At 39.4% G+C, this 22,002-nt stretch overlaps 1 protein-coding gene and 2 long non-coding RNA genes across 5 annotated transcripts in view; 1 reads left to right on the top strand and 2 right to left on the bottom strand.

Annotated features, from left to right (window-relative positions):
* The window catches only part of gzl (godzilla E3 ubiquitin protein ligase), a 28,102-nt gene extending 9,504 nt beyond the window's left edge, over window positions 1-18,598 (bottom strand). The window contains exons 1-6 of one of the 3 annotated variants that reach the window (XM_069498130.1): window positions 18,439-18,598; window positions 15,844-16,032; window positions 4,154-4,323; window positions 3,173-3,264; window positions 1,279-1,381; window positions 39-147 (exon numbers count right to left, since the gene is read on the bottom strand). In XM_069498130.1, coding sequence (XP_069354231.1) covers window positions 39-147; window positions 1,279-1,381; window positions 3,173-3,264; window positions 4,154-4,323; window positions 15,844-15,942 — 573 coding nt within the window. In that variant the 5' untranslated portion in view covers window positions 15,943-16,032; window positions 18,439-18,598. Of the gene's footprint in view, window positions 1-38; window positions 148-1,278; window positions 1,382-3,172; window positions 3,265-4,153; window positions 4,324-11,576; window positions 11,840-15,843; window positions 16,033-18,438 lie in introns of those variants that run through there. The other 2 variants (XM_069498131.1, XM_034985144.2) reach the window with 2 other exon arrangements.
* LOC138402250 (uncharacterized) overlaps window positions 1-22,002 on the bottom strand; it is a 39,922-nt gene that overhangs the window by 9,504 nt on the left and 8,416 nt on the right. The gene's annotated exons all lie outside the window — the stretch shown is intronic.
* Window positions 4,852-10,204, top strand: LOC138402254 (uncharacterized). Its single transcript, XR_011236666.1, has 2 exons — window positions 4,852-6,899; window positions 9,713-10,204. It is a non-coding gene; the product is annotated as an uncharacterized lncRNA (long non-coding RNA).

Raw genomic sequence — 22,002 nt, 5'->3', positions numbered from 1 at the left:
GATTTTTTGTTTTCTTGAGGCTCTAAGAGCGGACTCACCAGGAATATAAGTATGACGACCAGGCACAGCGCCACGACGATGGCGAACGGCAGCAACAGATGCGTGTTGATGTTGAAGGGGACGTCATCGTTCACCGTTATGTAGTAACTGTAATAAATAACAGGGTGTTTTATTTGTTGTTGTTGTTGTTTCTTGCTTAGTGGCTTTTGGTAGTGCCACCACGGCACAATTTACTTCGCCAATATCGCGTAGATTGAAGAAAACACGAAGGAGAGTGTTTTATTTACAAGAAAATATGGCCGATTTTATTTATTTATTTAGACATCTTTATTGCACACACATTTATACAGGAAAACCATACAAAGATACGGAAGAACATCATGTTACATCCAGAGTAAGACTGTGACCCGATGGGGAAAAGTCGATGAATGCCCAACGAGTCACACTGTGACACGATTGAGTTTGACTCGTTGTAAACCCTTCCACGATGGACTGAAGATATAAAGAGGGTAGTGAGAAGTAACTCGATGAAGAAGAGTGTGTAGTCCACGACAGGTCGAGAGATGGCAATCAGGATATGAGGCCTGTCGCGTACAGTACCCGGCAGGAAATATTGTACATGAGAAGAGATAACGGTTTCGCAGAGTGTTGTCTCTTTCGTTGAGACCGGCAAAACGTTACAAAGGTAAGAGCCAACTCTACGAAACCAAAATCTCGTTCTAAAGGTCAACACTACAATACAATATTTCTTGCCGGCTACTATATGTATAACTAGATGATGCCCGCGACTTTGTCCAGGTGAATTTAGATTTTTAGTGGGAACTCTTTGATTTTCCGGGATAAAAAGTAGCACAATATGTCCTTCCCCAGAATGCAAGCTGTCGCTGTACTAAATTTCGTCAAAATCGGTTGAACGGATATGCCGTGAAAGGCTAGCAGACCGACAAATAGACAGACAGACAGACTTACTTTCGCATTTATAATATTGTATGGAGGATGCACCTTGGGACCACAACGTCTATCGGTTGTACGAACTATGTGCCCTGCCCATTGCCACTTCAGGTGCCCGAGGTGCTGGAATGGCGACCTTGCACCGGAAGACGCAGCGTTGGAAGACCCCCCACTAGGTGGACGGACGATATCAGACGAGTCGCAGGGAGCCGCTGGATCCAGGCGGCGCAAGACCGTGGCGTGTGGAAGTACCTACAAGAGACCTATGTCCAGCAGTGGACGTCTATTGGTTGATGATGATGATGATGGAGGATGAGTAGTCCTCACCGGTTCGGGTACGCGTACTCCTCAGCGAGTATGAGGCCGGCACGATCACTGACGAACACTGCGGGGATCACTATCCCGGAGCCATTCTTCGCTGACATCGTCTCTGCAACGATCCATACAACTTTAGCCCTACAAGTTTCTACCATAGCTGTGATAGCCTAGTGGTTAGGACGTCCGCCTTCTAATCGAAGGTCGAAGGTTCGATCCCGGGCACGCTCTAACTTTTCGGAGTTATGTGCGTTTTATAATTAAATATCACTCGCTTTAACGGTGAAGGAAAACATCGTGAGGAAACCTGCATGCCTGAGAGTTCTCCATAATGTTCTCAAAGGTGTGTGAAGTTTACCAATCCACACATGGCCTGCGTGGTGGACTGTGGCCAAAACCCTTCTCACTCTGAGAGGAGACCCGTGCTCTGTAGTGAGCCGGCGATGGGTTGATCATGATGATGATGATGAAGTTTCTACCATCCTTCTTTCGTTAGTAAAATCGATGACCAGTATAGAATAGAATAGAATAGAATGTTTTTTTATTCATGTAAACTTTTTAAAAGTGCTTATGAATAGTCAGGTAGTTTTAATTTACCATTTATACATTTCTTGTGTCCTTTGTAATTATTAAATAGGCTTTCTTTAATAGTTTATTAGCTAATCCGAATTCTGATGGAGCTTGCAATCTGTTCAGATTGCTACAGAGTACCTAAGTAACATTGTTGTGAAATTTGTGTGATAGGATATATTGTATATTGTAGGATAAGTTAGAATTGCATATATAAATAGAATTGTAGAATTAGATAGAGTACGATAAGGCTGACATACATAAATGTAAAAGCCTGTTAATAAAAGATTTAAAAAAAAATATAAAAAAATAGGCTTCTTCTAGGAGTGCGTTTCACTAAAGAGAGACCATACAGAGTCCAATAGGGTATTTTACCGTTTTACCGAAAAACGGAACCCTTATAGGATCACTTTGTTGTCTGTCTGTCAAGAAACCTACAGGGTACTTCCCGTTGACCTAGAATCATGAAATTTGGCAGGTAGATAGATCTTATAGCTGACATTTGGGGAAAAATCTGAGAACCGTGAATTTAGGGTTAGATCACACAAAAAAAATTAAATTGTGGTCATGAACTAATAATTAGTATTTTCAACTTTCGAAGTGAGTGACTATATCAAGTGGGGTATCATATTATGAATGGTCTTCACCTGTACATTCTAAAACAGATTTTTATTTATTTTTATGCATCATAGTTTTTGAATTATCGTACAGAATGTCGAAAAAATACGACTGTAGTACGGAACCCTCATTGCGCGAGCCTGACTCGCACTTGGCCGGTTTTTTAAAAGTGTCTTAATTTGATCTGAAATAATATGTCTGAAGTATGCCAATCCACACTGAGCAAGCGTGGCAGACAATAGCCTAAACCTTCTCATTTTGAGGAGCTGAGTTTGCGGGCTCTTCTCAGACATGGGCGCGTTTGGAACCCTCGTAGCTTTAGTTTTAAGTACGTATTAATTATGACCACTATATCATATCATCTTACAAATAAAAATTTATGACAATCAAGGAAGCGTAAAATTTTACCAATCCATACTAATATTATAAATGCGAAAGTGTGTCTGTCTGTCTGCTAGCTTTTCACGGCTCAACCGTTCAACCGATTTAGACGAAATTTGGTACAGAGATAGCTTACATCCCGGGGAAGGACATAGGCTACTTTTTATCTCGGAAAATCGAGTTCCCATAGGATTTTTAAATACTTAAATCCACGCGGACGAAGTCGCGGGCATCATCTAGTTCTGAATAAATGATTTGATTTTGAGTTTGAGGTGACCCGCGATCAGTAGTGAGCCGACAATGTGTTGATCACGATGCCGATGAATATGTAACTTACCAAGTTCGCTGGAGTTAACATTATGTACGATCGCGCAGTCGTAGCCAGCCGCCTGCGCGTTGCGAACCTTCACCTCGAAACTACAGTTGAACCTGCCGAGAAAATATACCACAATGTGGTTAAAAAACCGGCCATGTGCGAGACAGACTCGCGCACCGAGGGTTCCGTACCACAGTCCGCCATGTCTGACAGTTGACTCGCGAATGAGCTATGCTTGATCAATCCGACGCGACTGTCGCGGTTAACAAAAATATAAAATCGCATCAATCACGCGTCAAACACGTAAATGCTTGACTCAATCAGCAGATATTGTAAACGTTCAAAGTGCTTGACTCAAGCAAAAGTTTACGCGCTTGACGTCAAGCCGCTTGACCGTCTCGGGAGCTCTTTAGTACAAGTTTGAACAGCACGTACTTACAGTTTACTATGTTCTTGTGAAACTAAGCACAGTTATAAATCCCGAAAATTGCTTATGCTCGTGGCCGCCATTTTAGTGACGTCAGCACTAGACTGAAGTTTCGAGCTGATGGTATATTTTTATTTCGGCTGACGTCAAAATGACGTCATTTCGATGTTAATGAGACCTGCATTGTCTAAAACCTGCATCAATCATTATTACAATCTCAATTGTTCTGATTGGCTGAATTTGTGCGATTCTTGTTGCAACAATGCATTGTGGCCAATAGTGAGCGAGCATTAACCAATCAGAGATGATTGCGATCGTGACATTGTAGCTGTCAAACAACCGCGGTGTCACTGGTTCCAGCGCAATAGCAATTTGCGAGACTTATAGTATTGGACTGTAAATTAGATTGAAGTTTAAGCTAGGATAATATTACTTATTAGCCTATAAGTGTGGATGGTAGTAGAAATAAAGCTGCCATTGTAATATAATGGTGCTTTATGATAGAAAAAAAAAAGTTTGAACAGCTCCATAAAGAGAGAAGTAAAATCTCTCAATAAACAGAGGTAGCCTCTCACCTAGCGACTAGCACGAGCCACTTCCCGGTGAAGTTGTCGGTGGCTGGCGGCGGCTTGTTTAGGGCTCCGCAGCCGTCCGGCGGGTCACCCGCCACCAGCAAGCCGCGCAGCCCGTCTGCGGGCAACTCCTCCCCGAAGCTTGCCGGCATGTCGAGAAACTCGTCCGCTATCTGGGGACAAGACAGTTTTATTTGTTTTTAGGGTCCGTACCTCAAAAGGAAAAACGGAACCCTTATAGGATCACTTTGTTGTCTGTCTGTCAAGAAACCTACAGGGTACTTCCCGTTGATCGAGAATCATGAAATTTGGCAGGTAGGTAGATCTTATAGCTGGTTTTAGGGCAAAAATCTGAAAACTGTGAATTTGTGGTCACATTACACAAAAACAATTAATTGTGGTCATGAACTAAAAATTTGTACTTTCCATTTCCATCTGTGCATTTGAAAACAGATTTTTATTTATTTTTATGTGTTTTTGAATTATCCTGAAAAATATCGAAAAAATACGACCGTAGCACGGAACCCTCATTGCGCGAGCCTGACTCGCACTTGGCCGGTTTTTTTTCTACTTGATGAGGGTTCTGAAGTTCTTCGGCCGTATCTTCAGAAATGAAGGAACAATTGAGTTTGTAGTAACAAAGATTTGGTACTACAAACTCAGTGAAGCAAATAATAATAAACAGTTGTGAAATATTGTGTTACGCCACACACTTGAGCCAACCCGAGCCAATCCGAGCCAACCCGAGCCAACCTATGTGAGGCCGGCTAATCACTGCCCAGCCGGTCTATCACAGCCAATGACAGCCACTTACCGCCACTGACAGCGAATCACCGCCAACCGCAGCCTAACAGCGAATCACAGCCCACCTACCGGACGCCTTCGGTAGGGATACAGCTTTAAAAAGCCATGAGAGCTCATTTCGAGAGATATTATTGTACGTAACATGGTGTCAGCAAAAACTATGCCAGTTTGTGTTCTAAATATTAGTTAATCGGTAAATTCAGTGTAAGTAGAAATTGTGACAAGTAAATCAATGCAAATTAATAGTGATATAAATAAACAGTAATAAATACATCAGTGTAAGCAAAAACTAATGTGTTGTAAATAGTATTAAATATAAATCAGTGATTATTATTGCGATGAATGATTAATAAATAAATTGGAGCGATTATACTGCTTGCTGGTTTTTATTTAACCCACTGCTTCATCTCAGAAGTGGGATGGATAAGGAAGGCTATGTGGCATAATCGCGCCGATTCGGAAAAGACGGGCTGCTTTGTTTGTCCGCAAGGATAGAACAAATCACCACGTGAAAATTCATGTAAAACGAGCGGCAAGAAGACACTTCTGCGGCCCGGAAAATCCTTAGAAGAATTTTGGAAAGAGATATTCATCTGCAGTGTTTATGGTTTCGACACTCGATGTCAACCTTCCACAGCTACGTAGACATGTTAACCGAGGTATGATCCATCCATTACTCATTTCAAATTTTGATCCCGTTTATAATGATATTAATGCATAGTGTAAAATACGCAGCATCTCACTGAGATACCCGCAATTTGAATTCGCAGTTTAATTCTAGAAAACATACTTGGTGTCTTAGTTGAAGTGCTTCCCAACCACGCATGCTGTTTTTCCTATGTGGAAAACCATAAGAGTGCTATATCACCATACCGCTACAGTAAAAAAAAATATTATATGAGAGGTATCATGTTGTCTAAACTAAGGAAAAAGAACTAAAAATCATGCATAAAATGTTTTAAAAAAAAAAGACAGCATTATTTTTGAGTTTGTCCGTAAATAAATAAAATACCTGTACGTAAAACTTAACAAGTAATTTTAAAAATAGTTTTCTAAAAACCCCTGACTGCGGTTTGCACCGCACCTTTTTCAGCCCGCACATTAAAGCGCATAAAATCCGCAACTTTGAGTTTTTTATTAAGTATTTTATGTACTTGGTGACACACGCCATCAAGACGAATGATGTATCATTTATCAAAATTGGTTAAGTTGTCGAGTAGTTACGAACAGACATACATATTTCAGGTCAAACAGTAACCCTTCCTTTAAGCTTCGCGTAAGTTAACAAAAATATCTAGTAATCGATGATAGCAGTTTTCAGACTACCCGCATATCTCAGCCAGAATATTATTTTGAAACAAGCTTTGACGTAATTTTTTTCATATTTGTAAACGGTTCAGTCGTAGTGTAATTCTAAGGTTAATTTTTTTAAGTCGGTGATATTCCCGCCGCAGTCATACAGACTACAGAGGGCAGGTGTGAGATACGTATAAATGATTTTGATGGGCACAATGATATCAGATATTATCTTAAGAGTCAATTGCTAAACAGTTTCAGTGTGCTCAAACTCTGTTTTACATATTATCATATTTTACGTTGACTGTGGAGTTTCTTGTGAAATTAATTTTTATCTGGTGTTAGATTGTTGTAAAATGAATATAGATCTTTATAAGAGGGAGAGACGTCCTTCATAAACCAACCGGAAGCTACTTGTATTTAAACGATATTGTGTTCAAAGTTATCTTTCTTTTCTCGGAACTTTTGGCGAGTCCGTGAAGTGCAAGTGTCACCACCTATGATGGTCACCACTTAGCGGCTTTGTTCTGTGGCCTGACGCCAGCAGTCGGTGCGAGGTACCTCATCATGGAGTGCAGGGTTGCAGCCAGCGGGTACCTATATGCCGCCGCAACATTGCCTGTTCGGGAGTGCTCATTTATGTTGTATGGTATGACTTCATTTTTTTATATATTATTATACTAAAGGTAGTGTTCATGATGTTGGTACGTGTTGTAACTTAGCACAGTAAGTAAATCTTACTCGCATACGGCTCTAGACGTAGTCTCACATAATGTACGAGCCAGTGTATTGGTACGAGTAAATAGTGTAATGACGGCAGAATCAGGCACTTTAGGAAACGAATTAGTAATAACCATTACTAGTTAGACATCCTTATGGTTTTGATAATACTTGTGTTACCTGAAAAAAAGAGTAGTGCTTGTATGTACAACACATGTAACGTACTTTTGCTGACAAGTTTTCAACCGAGTAAATTTAATCTCATTCTACCTTTAGATTTTCGGTTTAAATGGTAATTTTGTTTTGAACCATATGATTTAGCCATGTGTCCTTCATTGTTAGCCAGGTGGACCATAAATACCGTCAAAAATTTTACTAAGCCGACTAGACTGACGTTTTACATAATTAGATCTAGTTCAGTTTGTGCTATTACGCCTACCTGGTTATGTACGAGTAGCTGAAATAGTAGAAATGGATAGAACACTTGTTATTATTTGACTAAAGATCCTGTATTGCCTAAATTCAATCATGAGCTACCTACGAAATTGCATAGATATTAGATACCAAAAGCCTAACTTTTTGTAGCCAAGCCTAACTTTTTGTAGCCAAGCCTAACTTTTTGTAGCCAAGCCTAACTTTTTGTAGCCAAGCCTAACTTTTTGTAGCCAAGCCTAACTTTTTGTAGCCAAGCCTAACTTTTGTAGCCAAGCCTAACTTTTTGTAGCCAAGCCTAACTTTTTGTAGCCAAGCCTAACTTTTTGTAGCCAAGCCTAACTTTTTGTAGCCAAGCCTAACTTTTTGTAGCCAAGCCTAACTTTTTGTAGCCAAGCCTAACTTTTTGTAGCCAAGCCTAACTTTTTGTAGCCAAGCCTAACTTTTTGTAGCCAAGCCTAACTTTTTGTAGCCAAGCCTAACTTTTTGTAGCCAAGCCTAACTTTTTGTAGCCAAGCCTAACTTTTTGTAGCCAAGCCTAACTTTTTGTAGCCAAGCCTAACTTTTTGTAGCCAAGCCTAAGTTTTTGTAGCCAAGCCTAACTTTTTGTAGCCAAGCCTAACTTTTTGTAGCCAAGCCTAACTTTTTGTAGCCAAGCCTAACTTTTTGTAGCCAAGCCTAACTTTTTGTAGCCAAGCCTAACTTTTTGTAGCCAAGCCTAACTTTTTGTAGCCAAGCCTAACTTTTTGTAGCCAAGCCTAACTTTTTGTAGCCAAGCCTAACTTTTTGTAGCCAAGCCTAACTTTTTGTAGCCAAGCCTAACTTTTTGTAGCCAAGCCTAACTTTTTGTAGCCAAGCCTAACTTTTTGTAGCCAAGCCTAACTTTTTGTAGCCAAGCCTAACTTTTTGTAGCCAAGCCTAACTTTTTGTAGCCAAGCCTAACTTTTTGTAGCCAAGCCTAACTTTTTGTAGCCAAGCCTACTTTTGTAGCAGCTAAGTTTTGTAGCCAAGCCTAAGTTTTTGTAGCCAAGCCTAACTTTTTGTAGCCAAGCCTAAGTTTTTGTAGCCAAGCCTAAGTTTTTGTAGCCAAGCCTAAGTTTTTGTAGCCAAGCCTAAGTTTTTGTAGCCAAGCCTAAGTTTTTGTAGCCAAGCCTAAGTTTTTGTAGCCAAGCCTAAGTTTTTGTAGCCAAGCCTAAGTTTTTGTAGCCAAGCCTAAGTTTTGTAGCCAAGCCTAAGTTTTTGTAGCCAAGCCTAAGTTTTTGTAGCCAAGCCTAAGTTTTTGTAGCCAAGCCTAAGTTTTTGTAGCCAAGCCTAAGTTTTTGTAGCCAAGTCTAAGTTTTTGTAGCCAAGTCTAAGTTTTTGTAGCCAAGTCTAAGTTTTTGTAGCCAAGTCTAAGTTTTTGTAGCCAAGTCTAAGTTTTTGTAGCCAAGTCTAAGTTTTTGTAGCCAAGTCTAAGTTTTTGTAGCCAAGTCTAAGTTTTTGTAGCCAAGTCTAAGTTTTTGTAGCCAAGTCTAAGTTTTTTGTAGTCAAGTCAAAGTTTCGGTATTCGGTAGCAGTACTTTCATCTCATTGCTCGTTAAAACATTTACATGCAGGAATTTAAGTAAGATTCCTTATAAGGGGTAATAGCACTCACAGCAAGTAGCTATTTACTTCAACTTTACCGCCGGTTAGTCTTTCAAAAAAAAAATCTTAAAAGTAAGACATGGAAAATAATAAAATTCTTACCGAAAACGGTAATAATTTTGATGAATATTGAGATTTCTGTCTCGGTTTTATAGTTAGATAAGATCGCAGGTTGAATCACAAACCAATAGCATTGGATTAGGATTTTACAGAGTTCATGTTAACCAGTAATCACATAATATGACCCTTCCGTAAGATAGCGAAAGGTTATCGCTTATGATCAGTATACAGGTTGGTTATTATAATATGTTGTTTTCGAAATTTGTGATAGGATAAAGCTAACTAGATAATGTAACTTTGTATGACAGGGGGATTTAGTTATTTAGCGGCAAGTCCCCACAAGCTTTGCAACAAAAGTAAACACTGATAACATTTACCCTGGTACATTCTTGTAACTAAGCTGGTAGGCATTGGTAGGTCCTGAAGTATTAAGGGGCTTGGAGGCTACAAATTATTTACATGCCTGGGTGCAACAGACTCCTTAATTGCCATATCACAGTGCTTACGGTTCCTATATTGCCAACTATTCCTATAAATAACGTGAAACCGAAGATCTCGTTGAGCTATTGCCTACTAGAAAGTTAACCAAACGTTTTCCTATTGCGGGAGCAATCATTGTTTCAGGACGGCCGAATGTTACGCCACACACTTGAGCCAACCCGAGCCAATCCGAGCCAACCCGAGCCAACCTATGTGAGGCCGGCTAATCACTGCCCAGCCGGTCTATCACAGCCAATGACAGCCACTTACCGCCACTGACAGCGAATCACCGCCAACCGCAGCCTAACAGCGAATCACAGCCCACCTACCGGACGCCTTCGGTAGGGATACAGCTTTAAAAAGCCATGAGAGCTCATTTCGAGAGATATTATTGTACGTAACATGGTGTCAGCAAAAACTATGCCAGTTTGTGTTCTAAATATTAGTTAATCGGTAAATTCAGTGTAAGTAGAAATTGTGACAAGTAAATCAATGCAAATTAATAGTGATATAAATAAACAGTAATAAATACATCAGTGTAAGCAAAAACTAATGTGTTGTAAATAGTATTAAATATAAATCAGTGATTATTATTGCGATGAATGATTAATAAATAAATTGGAGCGATTATACTGCTTGCTGGTTTTTATTTAACCCACTGCTTCAATTGATTAATTTACCTAATCTATTGTTTGTCATAAATAAGTCATGAGTATTTACATTACATCAGGATTTAGATGATGCCTGTGTCTTCGTCCGCGTTGATTTAGGGATTTTTGAAATCCTGGGTGAGACTGAGAATGAATGAATGAATGAATAATTTTTTTACATTTGACTTAAATGGAGTCCAGGCTGCTAAACTAGGAGATCCCGTATCTTAGGGGCCAACATCCCGTATCTTAGGGGACAAACCCCATATCTTAGGAACTCTTTGTTTTTCTGTGATTGAAGGACAAACCAACAAACAAACGCTTTATTATTCGAATTTATAATATGGGTACTGATTTTCAAAAATTAGAGATCCTCACGAAAATTGTAATAAGCCACCCGTGCGAAGCCGGGGCAGGTCGCTAGTGGATTATACTTATATAATGCTGCATACCAACAATATGCTATTCACAACTGGACTTACAGCCACCATTACGAATTCCAAAAAACCGACCAAACACAAAAGTCACTTTTAAGCCTACCAATTATTAGTAAATGCACTAGAGCATTATACTTACACTAGGTTATGCTCGCGACTTCGTCCGCATGGACTACACAAATTTCAAACCCCTATTTCCCCCCCTTAAGGGCTGAATTTCAAAAATCCTTTCTTAGCGGATGCCTACGTCATAATAGCTATCTGCATGCCAAATTTCAGCCCGATTCGTCCAGTAGTTTGAGCTGTGCGTTGATAGATCAGTCAGTCAGTCACCTTTTCATTAATATATAATATATAGCTGTTCGTGCTGATTCACTGACTGACTCACTCATTGACCACCTCTCCTGAACATTTTTGTATAAAAAAAATTTTGACTGATGGTTTCGTATAGAAGACAAAAATTCATTCAGAGGAAAAATAAGGAAAGAGCTGATGATTGAGGATTTCGGAGACGGGTGAAGAGCACGCTTAAGGTATTGAAGATAGGTGGGGGGTGCTTGACCAAATGTCACTCGAAACGTCATACAATTGGCATTGAGCTGGAAAAAAATTCAAAATGGCGAAAAAAAGATGGCCGCCATACAAATTTCGTTGGCGTCTATCTCGGAAGGTATAAAAGATGGAAGAGTAGTTTCTTAGCAAAAGATAATCAGGATACGAAGGTCTACTCGATAAGTGGAAAAAAAATCAAAATGGCGGAATTTATTTTTCCATAAAAAATGTATGGACGACCAAACTATAAAAAAATCTTATTTAAGACAAGGTCCGCGTTTTGTTAAAGCAACGCTGCATGCTCGCGGACCACTTCAGTGGTCCGCGCACCCACGCGCCCTACTAGTTTTATATATACTAAATACTTACATAATGCTGCATACCAACAATATGCATAACAATCACGCTGTTCACAACTGGACTTACAGCCACCATTACGAATTCCAAAAAACCGACCAAACACGAAAGTCACTTATCACCGAATATTTATTAATAAATGCACTTGTATATAATTTATTCAGCCAATACCACATTTACCGCGGCCTGGCACTCTTGCGGTGCGCATGTATAGTGGCAACGGATACTTGTGTTTCATACAGTTTGTCCTTGCACGGCCACTAGGAAGTGAAGACTATTAAATAACACTTATTAGATGAATTCAGATGGCAGCATTTAACCTTTGACGGGTGACGTTATGTAATTTGTGGGAATTGCCTAAATTTCTATACACAGGATATGATTTGTATGTTATAGTCAGAAACCATCTGCTGGTCTAGATTTTCGCCGTTTGAATACCCTTAGGTCTGGCATTAGTTAGGCCAAATTAAACCTTCGAACTTTAACTAATGAATTTTAGATCACTGAAAACAACACTAGTAGTAGAATAATTAATCTATGACTAGTGGGTATATTACATATTTTATATATTCTTTAGTTAGAACTTAACAAAAACTGAATTTAATTTACAACTATTTTACTTTCTTTTAAATTTTGAAAATCTGATTTCAAAAAATGTTAACGTTTCCGTAATTGAATGTTTTTTATCACTACCTCCTATTTTGAATTACTAGAATTAACCTAACTTTGTTATTCTTATACTAGCTGATGCCCGCGACTTCGTCTGCGTGGAATTAGGTTTTTTAAAAATCCCGCGGGAACTCTTTTATTTTCCGGGATAAAAAGTAGCCTATGTCACTCTGCAGGTCTTTATCTATACCCATGCAAAAAATCACGTCAATCCGTTGCACCGTTGCGACGTGATTGAAGGACAAACCAACAAACAAACACACTTTCGCATTTATAATAAGGGTACTGATTAAATTGAACACAGCACAACTCGTCTAAATGCTTACATATTTCACTAAGAACAAATTTTTTTCTCCATCTACCGATGCAGGTACATATTTCACTAACAAAATGTTCAACACAGTGCCCAGTAAAACCAACTGTAGTTTTTATGACACTGAATGTAGCAATGTGTACTTTCTATGAGTAATTTTTTTTTAATTATCAACATAAAGTATGTTTAACAAGTCCGCTTTAGATATAGCAAAAAAAACACCCAAAAGAACCAATTATTACGATATTAAATTACATTTATTTCAAAAATGGGGATCGTTACAATATGTATGTTAATAATATAGGATCTTAACTTATTTTTAAAATTAACTCTAGTAAGTTCTAATAGTAAGTTTCTATAGTATTTCTATAGTATTCTATAGTAAGGCGAAATATCATGTATGTACTGGTGCGCTCATCGTTTTTGTTTTTGAAGGTATGACTTTAGTTTACTTTGCGTAGCTTTGAGCGTCTGTATTTGGTTTTGAACTGTGTTTTGTTTAATAAAATATTTAAAAAAACACGAGTAAGGTACGTTACACTTTGTTGGCTTAGACGAGCTAATGAGCGAGCGTGTACCGATCAACTAGCCGTTATCACGATCAGTAATATTCCCTTGTTAAACCGAGATAAGGTATCGGATAGTTGCACATGGTTTCCAATTTTGGTAAACAGTTTCTAGTAAAATTCATATTTATTGACGTTCTTATATGGCATAGAGGGACATACTACTCCGCCTGGACAGAGGTAAACTTAGGAAGGTGGTGGGACTCATAACAGGGCATAGCCCACTAAACAAACACCTTTTCGTTATAGGTGTCACCGACAGTCCTCTGTGCAGGGCATGCATGGAGGTCGATGAAACACCGACGCACGTACTCCTGGAATGTACGGGCGTAGCAGATCAACGCGAGCGCCATTTAGGATCCCCGACCTCACTCCATGAAGCCCTCGGCAACCTGGGCGGTCTATTTGGCTTCTGGAGCGAGCTTGGATGGCTGGAGTGAAGACTTCGGCGGGGAGGGGCAATGCACGCACAACAGACGGAAACGTTTAAGTGCGGAAACCAGCCCAGAGCGAAGAAAAAAAAAAAAAAAATGGCATAGAGGGTTCCTTTTTAGGGTTCCGTATCTCAGAAGGAAAAAACAGAACTCTAGGAACTCTATGAACTTCCGGGATGAAAACCGGCCAAGTGCGAGTCAGACTCGCGCACCGAGGGTTCCGTACTCGGGCATTTTTTCGACAGTTTGCAAGATAAATCAAAAACTATTATGCATAAAAATTAATAAATATCTGTTTTAGAATGTACAGGCAAAGCCCTTTATTATGATACCCCACTTGGTACAGTTATCTCACTTTGAAAATTTAAAATATTACACATTTTAATTTTTTTTGTGCTACAAGTTCACGGTTTTCGAATTTTCCCCTTCATTTGTGCTATAAGACCCTCCCTTAGTGCGCGAGTCTGACTTGCACTTGGCCGGTTTTTATCCCGGAAGTTCTTCATTTGTGCTATAAGAACCTCCCTCAGTGCGCGAGTCTGACTTGCACTTGACCGGTTTTTATCCCGGAAGTTCTTCATTTGTGCTATAAGAACCTCCCTCAGTGCGCGAGTCTGACTTGCACTTGACCGGTTTTTATCCCGGAAGTTCTTCATTTGTGCTATAAGAACCTCCCTCAGTGCGCGAGTCTGACTTGCACTTGACCGGTTTTTTATCCCGGAAGTTCTTCACTTGTGCTATAAGAACCTCCCTCAGTGCGCGAGTCTGACTTGCACTTGACCGGTTTTTATCCCGGAAGTTCTTCATTTGTGCTATAAGACCCTCCCTCAGTGCGCGAGTCTGACTCGCACTTGGCCGGTTTTATCCCGGAAGTTCTTCATTTGTGCTATAAGACCCTCCCTCAGTGCGCGAGTCTGACTCGCACTTGGCCGGTTTTTATCCCGGAAGTTATTCATTTGTGCTATAAGACCCTCCCTCAGTGCGCGAGTCTGACTCGCACTTGGCCGGTTTTTATCCCGGAAGTTTTTCATTTGTGCTATAAGACCCTCCCTCAGTGCGCGAGTCTGACTCGCACTTGGCCGGTTTTTATTCCGGAAGTTCTTCATTTGTGCTATAAGAACCTCCCTCAGTGCGCGAGTCTGACTCGCACTTGGCCGGTTTTTATCCCGGAAGTTTTTCATTTATGCTATAAGACCCTCCCTCAGTGCGCGAGTCTGACTCGCACTTGGCCGGTTTTTATCCCGGAAGTTCATAGAGTTCTTACGGGACTTAAAAAAAGAACCTAAATTCATGCGAGCATCATCTAGTGCTTAATAAAAAGCAATGATGAGGTCTAAGTTGGAGCGCGCTCGCCTACAAAAGCTATTCTCTCTTGCCTTGAAGGTATTTCAGTTCCAGAAACGCCGAAAGGGTCCACACCTTAGCGGTTCGTATCAGAACCGTTGAGCAAAAAGTTCCATTCGAGGAAATTTCATCTCGATATAAAAAAAATGGCGCTATTGACGTGATAAAATGTACATATTAGGTATGGTGAACATTATATTTTGTAATATGGTCACTTTAGGTTAAGCTTATCGTGTATTTACTTTAACTACCTAATTAAGTGATTCCTATCAACAATGTAAATGTCTAGCGCATGATCAGCATAAAACTGTAATTGAAGATGCAATTATAAATCACTAGGTGGTACCCGCGAATTCGTTCGCGTGAGTTTAGGTTTTTTAAAAATCCCGTGGGAACTTTTTGATTTTCCGGGATAAAAAGTAGTCTATGTCCTTCCCCAGGATGCAAGCTATCTCTGTACCAAATTTCGTCAAAATCAGGTAAACGGATGGGTAGTCAAATAGTCAAAAGCACACAGACAGACGGACGGACAGACAGACACACTTTCGCATTTATAATATTAGTATGGATAGGTATGGATTTTCTTTGTGAATGAGAGCATAATATGCGATATCAAAAACATTATCATAATATGAGCGAGCGAACAAAACGTTAGTTTTCCAGTTTAGAAAGCAAGAGAAATAAACAAAAACAAAATAATATAACCTTTAATATGGGAAATTTTAATATGTTTTTTTCAAAAATACCTCAGGTTATCGATTGCCGAATTTATTTTATTTTTATGTGTATTAGCTATTAAATTATTTATATTCAGGAAAAGTAACGTCTTGTTGGATGACGGTTGGATATTTCTATTAGCATTAGTTAAGAGGTTTTGTAGATAAAAAGTAAAAATTCCTCCAGCTCGATTGAACTGCATGCAGCGACATCTAGTTAATAATAGGGAAGCTCACCGAATGCGGCAGGTCCACTGTGGAAACCATGACATTGCATCGGACGGTCGCCAGCAAGCCGAGCAAGCCCAGAAGGCACGTGAGGGGCACGCGACGCATTTTCAGCGCATCACAAGCGCTTTCTTCTAAAATTTACTTCACATAGCAGAATGTCACATCCTCTAGAAGTGGCTATGTGCACACCTGATTCTGGAAATAAAAAGACTTTTATACCATTGGTAAAAAAGGAAAGAAAGAATGTTTATGAATTGGATATTGATACTGATTCTGAGCGCAACTAGAGTTTAGAGTATTTGCATCTATTTCTTACCAATGTAATAAGTAAACGACAGGAAAACCTAACTTGATTTAGAGTTAGATTTTAGAGCTGTCAAATCTCGTGACTAAAGCTGCCAGTCGCGGGCCTATTGTTTATATTTGTAGAGTGCACTAAAACAGTCTTTAAAAGTAAATTTCATGCATCATCCTTTTTTAGCAATATTAAAAAGAAAAAGATGCAGATACTCTATCAGATAAGATAGTTTTAGGAGAAAGACAACAGAATCGGCGCTAATATTAATTTAACAATTTTACTAAAATGCATTAAAAAATGTAGGGCAATGAGGAGATTTCCAGGCAACGTTCGAGATAGTTTTCATAGATGGCGCTGAATACTTCCACCACTAAAGATGAAAAATAATACCTATATCTATATCATCTATGCTTTAAATTTTTAAATTTAAATCAGATGCGAAATTACTAATTACTTCTATTATAGTTCACAGATTTTGTGGGGAAGAAAGGTAAGGAAAATTGCAGTGCACGCTAGCTCTTACTCTTCATCTATGTCATTGATTGACACGACTTAAACATTTCAGTCAGTCAGTCAGTCACTTTTTCCTTTTATATATTTAAGATGTTAATACACTATTTTGACTGCCTTGAACTACAATTGATAGTGTAATTGGGTCACATAAGTTAAAACTAATTAAAAACCAATTAAATATGCAAGCAATTGACTCTAAACCTATATTCAATACAAAATCTGAGTAGGTTATCATAGATACTATATCCTTAGTCTGTGGTTAGATAAATGTGATTGAGACTGAGACCTACCTGTACCCACAGAACAAGGACTATTAGAAGTAGTCCTATTGTGACACTTACTGTTAGAGCGAGATAGCTAAATGCATTTAAGCTCTTATTAGAACGTGACAAAATGATTATGTTTTGTCCGTATCACCGTGGCCACTTTTTTTTATTTGCCAAAATGTATTTGTACGTGAGATTTTGGCAAACAACGTGAAGTGAGGTTATGTTGACTCAAGTATTGTAAATAAATAATTGGTTCGTTTTGTTGTTTTTTGTTTTTGAAGTTATTGTGCAATGGTGGGTTGCAGTATACTAGGTTACAATAGCCGACGAAGCGGGTGTAAAATAGATGGAATAACATTTTACAAGTAAGTACCTCTGCTTGAGCGAGAGGGACTGAGGGGGCCACGCTATTTGCATATCTGGACATATCTATGCCTGTACTTAAAGCATACTTTGACTTTACCAGAGTAAACTAGGGTGAGGCAACTTTCGGTTTGATTCTGAATCTCAGAATAAATACCTGTTCTGAATCGACGATAATATGTCAAATATTAGGCTATGGTGACGTGAAATCATAGAAAAATAGGGCTACCTGCATCAAATGTCAAACTAGCATTTGACGCCTGCCAGTGTCCTCGAAGCCTCAATGTTTTCTTTAGATGTTCCCTAACTATCGTGAACTGTGACTTTACCCTAATACTTCATCATCATGATCAACCCATAGCCGGCTCACTACAGAGCACGGGTCTCCTCTCAGAGTGAGAAGGGTTTTGGCCATAGTCTACCACGCTGGCCAAGTGCAGATTGGCAGACTTCAGACACCTTTTGAGAACTTTATGAAAAACTCTCAGGCATGCAGGTTTCCTCACGATGTTTTCCTTCACCGTTAAAGCAAGTGATATTTTAATTACTTAAAAACGCACATAGCTCCGAAAAGTTAGAGGTGCGTGCCCGGGATCGAACCCCCGACCTCCGATTGGAAGGCGGACGTCCTAACCACTAGGCTACAACAGCTTATAATACTTACTTGGAAGTTAAAATTATGTCACAGACAAAGTTTTTCTTGTTTTAACTGTCGGGAACGAAATCAAAGTATGCGCTGCCTTGCCTAGCTATATTTTGGCCTGTGTCAGAGCTGTTAAGTCGGTAAGGTTGAAGATAAGTGTTCTTAAAATAGTTCAAGACATTATCACCAAAAACTGCTTAGTGTAAAGATTTAGTAATATTTTGGTTAAGTATCATTGTATTGTATAGTAAAGAACAATCGTAACGTAGCGGAACGTAAAGGCGTCATAATATCATAGTAATATAGTACCTAATCATGCAACCAAAACAATACGTTGTCATAGAAGTTATGCATTCATTGTTCAGTTTGCGAAAATCTATGGAAATGGCATGCTCTGCTAATTTAATTCAATTTACAATTGAGACATTTTGTCGGCCTTGGATCATGTGTAAACAATGTAAATTAATTTCAATAGAGTTGAAGTCGCAAAACCAAATAGAAGTGTAGGTACTTACTGAATTTACCTAAATATGCCCATCCAATAACTTCATAAACACATATGCACTGTCACAGCTAGATTAGTTGTGTGGCACGCAACACAAAAGATTTCGCTAAAGCCTCGTTTATTACATACGAATACGAAAATTACTTAATAAATTAATGCGACTGAATCACATCCACCGACAGAAATAAAATCACATCACTCTGCGAAAAGCATGTGTCAAGTGTCAGGTGTCAACTGTCAAGTGGCGTCAGCTGTCAGTCAAATTAAATGAAATTATTGTCAGTTGTTAATAAGGCCGGCCGCATGTTATCAGAAAAAAATCTCAGATGCGCCGCGCACTCCGAGGTATAATAACTACTTTGCTCTACATTTAAGCACTTCTAGTTCCAGAGACTCAAAATTTGGCCCCTCTTTTGCCCATTCCAGAAACTCAAAATTTTGCCTAATCGGATATGAGGCATTCTTTTTTTTTTTTTGTTTTTCTTCTGGCCAACATGAGGCATTCTTCGCAGTAAGTGTGACCATAGTGCGACAAAAAGTTTTTGACTGATCAGTGATCACAGATAATAATTAATTTCTATCATGATGCGGTCGGTTTAAAAAAGTCACTTGATGAAATTTTAGATGGTTGGCACAACTGATAACCATAAACAAGCACTGTGTAACCGCGTGTGAGATAGCGATAGGTATCACCTTGTTATCACGATGTAACGATAAAGGTTCGTACGCACCTGAGCGGCGCGGCGCGGCGCTTCAGTGAGCTTCACGTCGCGGCACAGAGCTTCAAAATATCATTTCTATCATTTTGTATGGCGCATATCGCACTAGAGCGGCGCGGCGCGGCGCTTCACCGCGCGTTGCCGCGCGGCACGGCTGGAGAGAATATTTTGAAGCGCACCGAAGCGACGCGCAGTGCAGTGACGCTAGTGCGACATACCCAGCGGCGCGGCGCGGCGCTTCAGTATGCGTACGTCGCTCGAATAAGATACACGCGCATCTTGTTAGGTATTTAAAGTACAGGCAAGAATCGGCAAGATAGACCTCAAAATAAATAACGTAGGTTTAATTTTTGACACATGACGTGTTCCTCATGCTCTTAGAAGTATATCCTCAAAGGTCCCAACCCCTAGGATGTCGGCTTCCCCCCTTCCCAGTGTCTAAATGTATAAAAATGTCTCTCCGAGCGTTATGAGAAAACATCAATGGTAAAAATAATCCTGATTAAATAACTATAATATATTATGTACATATTATACCTACCTACTTCATCTAGGTAGAATTAATAGTTTCGGAAATATGCCTACCTATTGTTGTACTTGTGTTTATATTATACTAGCTTATGCCCGCGACGTCGTCCGCGTGGACTACACAAATCTCGAACCCCTATTTTACCCCCTTAGGGGTTGAATTTTCATAAATCCCTTTTTAGCGGATGTCTACGTCATATTAGCTAGTTAGCTAGCCAGCATGCCAAATTTCAGCCCGATCCGTCAAGTAGTTTGAGCTGTGCGTTGATAGATCAGTCAGTCAGTCACCTTTTTCTTTTATATAGGTATTTAGATATAATATGTACCTGTGTTTACCTGCCTATTTTATATCTATTGCACATAAAACAAAGACATTTTGCGAAAATGCTTTTTCTAATGTAATTTCCACAGAACCTAAGGGACTAGCTGATGCCCGCAACTTCGTTCGCGTAGATGTAGGTTTTTTAAAAATCCCGTGGAAACTTTTTGATTTTCGGGATAAAACTAGCCTATGTGTAGGTACACATAGGCTACTTTTATCCTACAGGGTATAATCTATCTCAGGTATATAGGTACTAGTAGGTAATTCCCGGAAATGTGCTCACCTATAGAAAAATCTAAATCCACGCGGACGAAGTCGCAGGCATCATCTAGTTGCATTTTTTTTTAGATTTTTAATCCCGTGTGAACTCTTTGATTTTCCGGGATAAAAAGTTGCCTACCTCTGTCAATTCCCGGAATGCAAGCTACCTCTGGTCCAAACTTCATATAAATGGGCCTTTAACAATCCTGTGGAAATTCTTTCATTTTCCAGGATAAAAAGTAGCCTGTCCTTCCCCGGGATGTAATTCAACTTTGTACCAAATTTCATCCTGTTGAGCCGTGAAAAGCTAGTAGATAGACAGACAAATACACTTTTGCGTTGATAATAATATAAGTATGGATATGCATAAATATTTTTTTATAATTTCCATAAAAACTATCATCATCATCATCATCATCAACCGATAGATATGTCCACTGCTGGACATAGGTTTCTTGTAGGATTATATTACCGACCTGTGTGGTATACCTATTGTTTCTAATGTAATTTCCACAAAAACTATTAGGCAATAGCATAAAGAATTTTGTCTTCGACATTCTGAAGTAAATGTGAAATGGTACAGAGTCATTAAGAAGGCGAGGAAACAAAATGTGATATCCTTCTTGATAGCGTGACTTTGGTATGTCAGCAATCCATTTCTTCTTCTTTTTTAGGGTTCCGTACCTCAAAAGGAAAAACGGAACTCTTATAGGATCACTGTCTGTCTGTCTGTCCGTCTGTCTGTGAGTGAGTGAACTATACCAAGTGGGGTATCATATGAAAGGTCTTCACCTGTACATTCTAAAACAGATTTTTATTTATTTTTATGCATCATAGTTTTTGAATTATCGAAATCATACGACTGTAGTACGGAACCCTCATTGCGCGAGCCTGACTCGCACTTGGCCGGTTTTTTCTCTTCGATAATTCGTTCTTCTTCTGCACAACAAAGAAATAATAATCAAATCCTCTTCACTGTCGCTCATCTTGCGACGTTGTTGCTCGTACGCGAACGGGTGTAAAAGTGACGCGCAAGTGACGCGAGGTGCCGCGTACTGAAGTTGTAGTGCGGTAGGCACCGTCGAGCGGCCTGAGGTGAAGCGTTCTGCAGTCGGACTGAAGCGCCGCGCCGCGCCGCTCAGGTGCGTACGAACCTTAAATAACACGACAATGAGAAAATTTCTAGCCAACGTTCGATATAATTTTCATAGATGGCGCTTAAATACTAACACCACTAAAAACGAAAAATAATACATATATCTATTGATCTATACTTTAATGTTTAGGTCGTGTCAATCAATGACATGTTGCTACTGCAAGCAATTTTAACCGGCTCAATCGATTGTCCTAGCTTACTCTCAGCCTTTTCATTTAATGCTCAACCTTTAAGAACGCGTCACACGCGCCTTCTAAATGTTCCCAAATCTAACTCAAATTATGCTAGAAATTCTATAATTCCACGCTTGGTACGTACTTATAACAATCAGTTCGCTGAGTTTGACTTATTTTACCTATCAAACAATTAATTTAAAAAGGAATTAAGAAACTATCATCGTAAAAAAAAAGTAGCTAACATCTAAATATGCATGCAATCACACACTCCCACTTACACACACACACACATACATCACGCACACACTCACGCACCCAAAAGCACACACGCATACACACACACACACAAGCATACACACACACTGTTGAAATTTATTATTGTATATACCTACATTTATTCTAAATCTATTCT

Source organism: Maniola hyperantus, chromosome 4 (assembly GCF_902806685.2).
Source record: "Maniola hyperantus chromosome 4, iAphHyp1.2, whole genome shotgun sequence".
Taxonomy (NCBI): Eukaryota; Metazoa; Arthropoda; class Insecta; order Lepidoptera; family Nymphalidae; genus Maniola; species Maniola hyperantus.
This window is presented reverse-complemented; position numbering and strand designations above follow the sequence as displayed.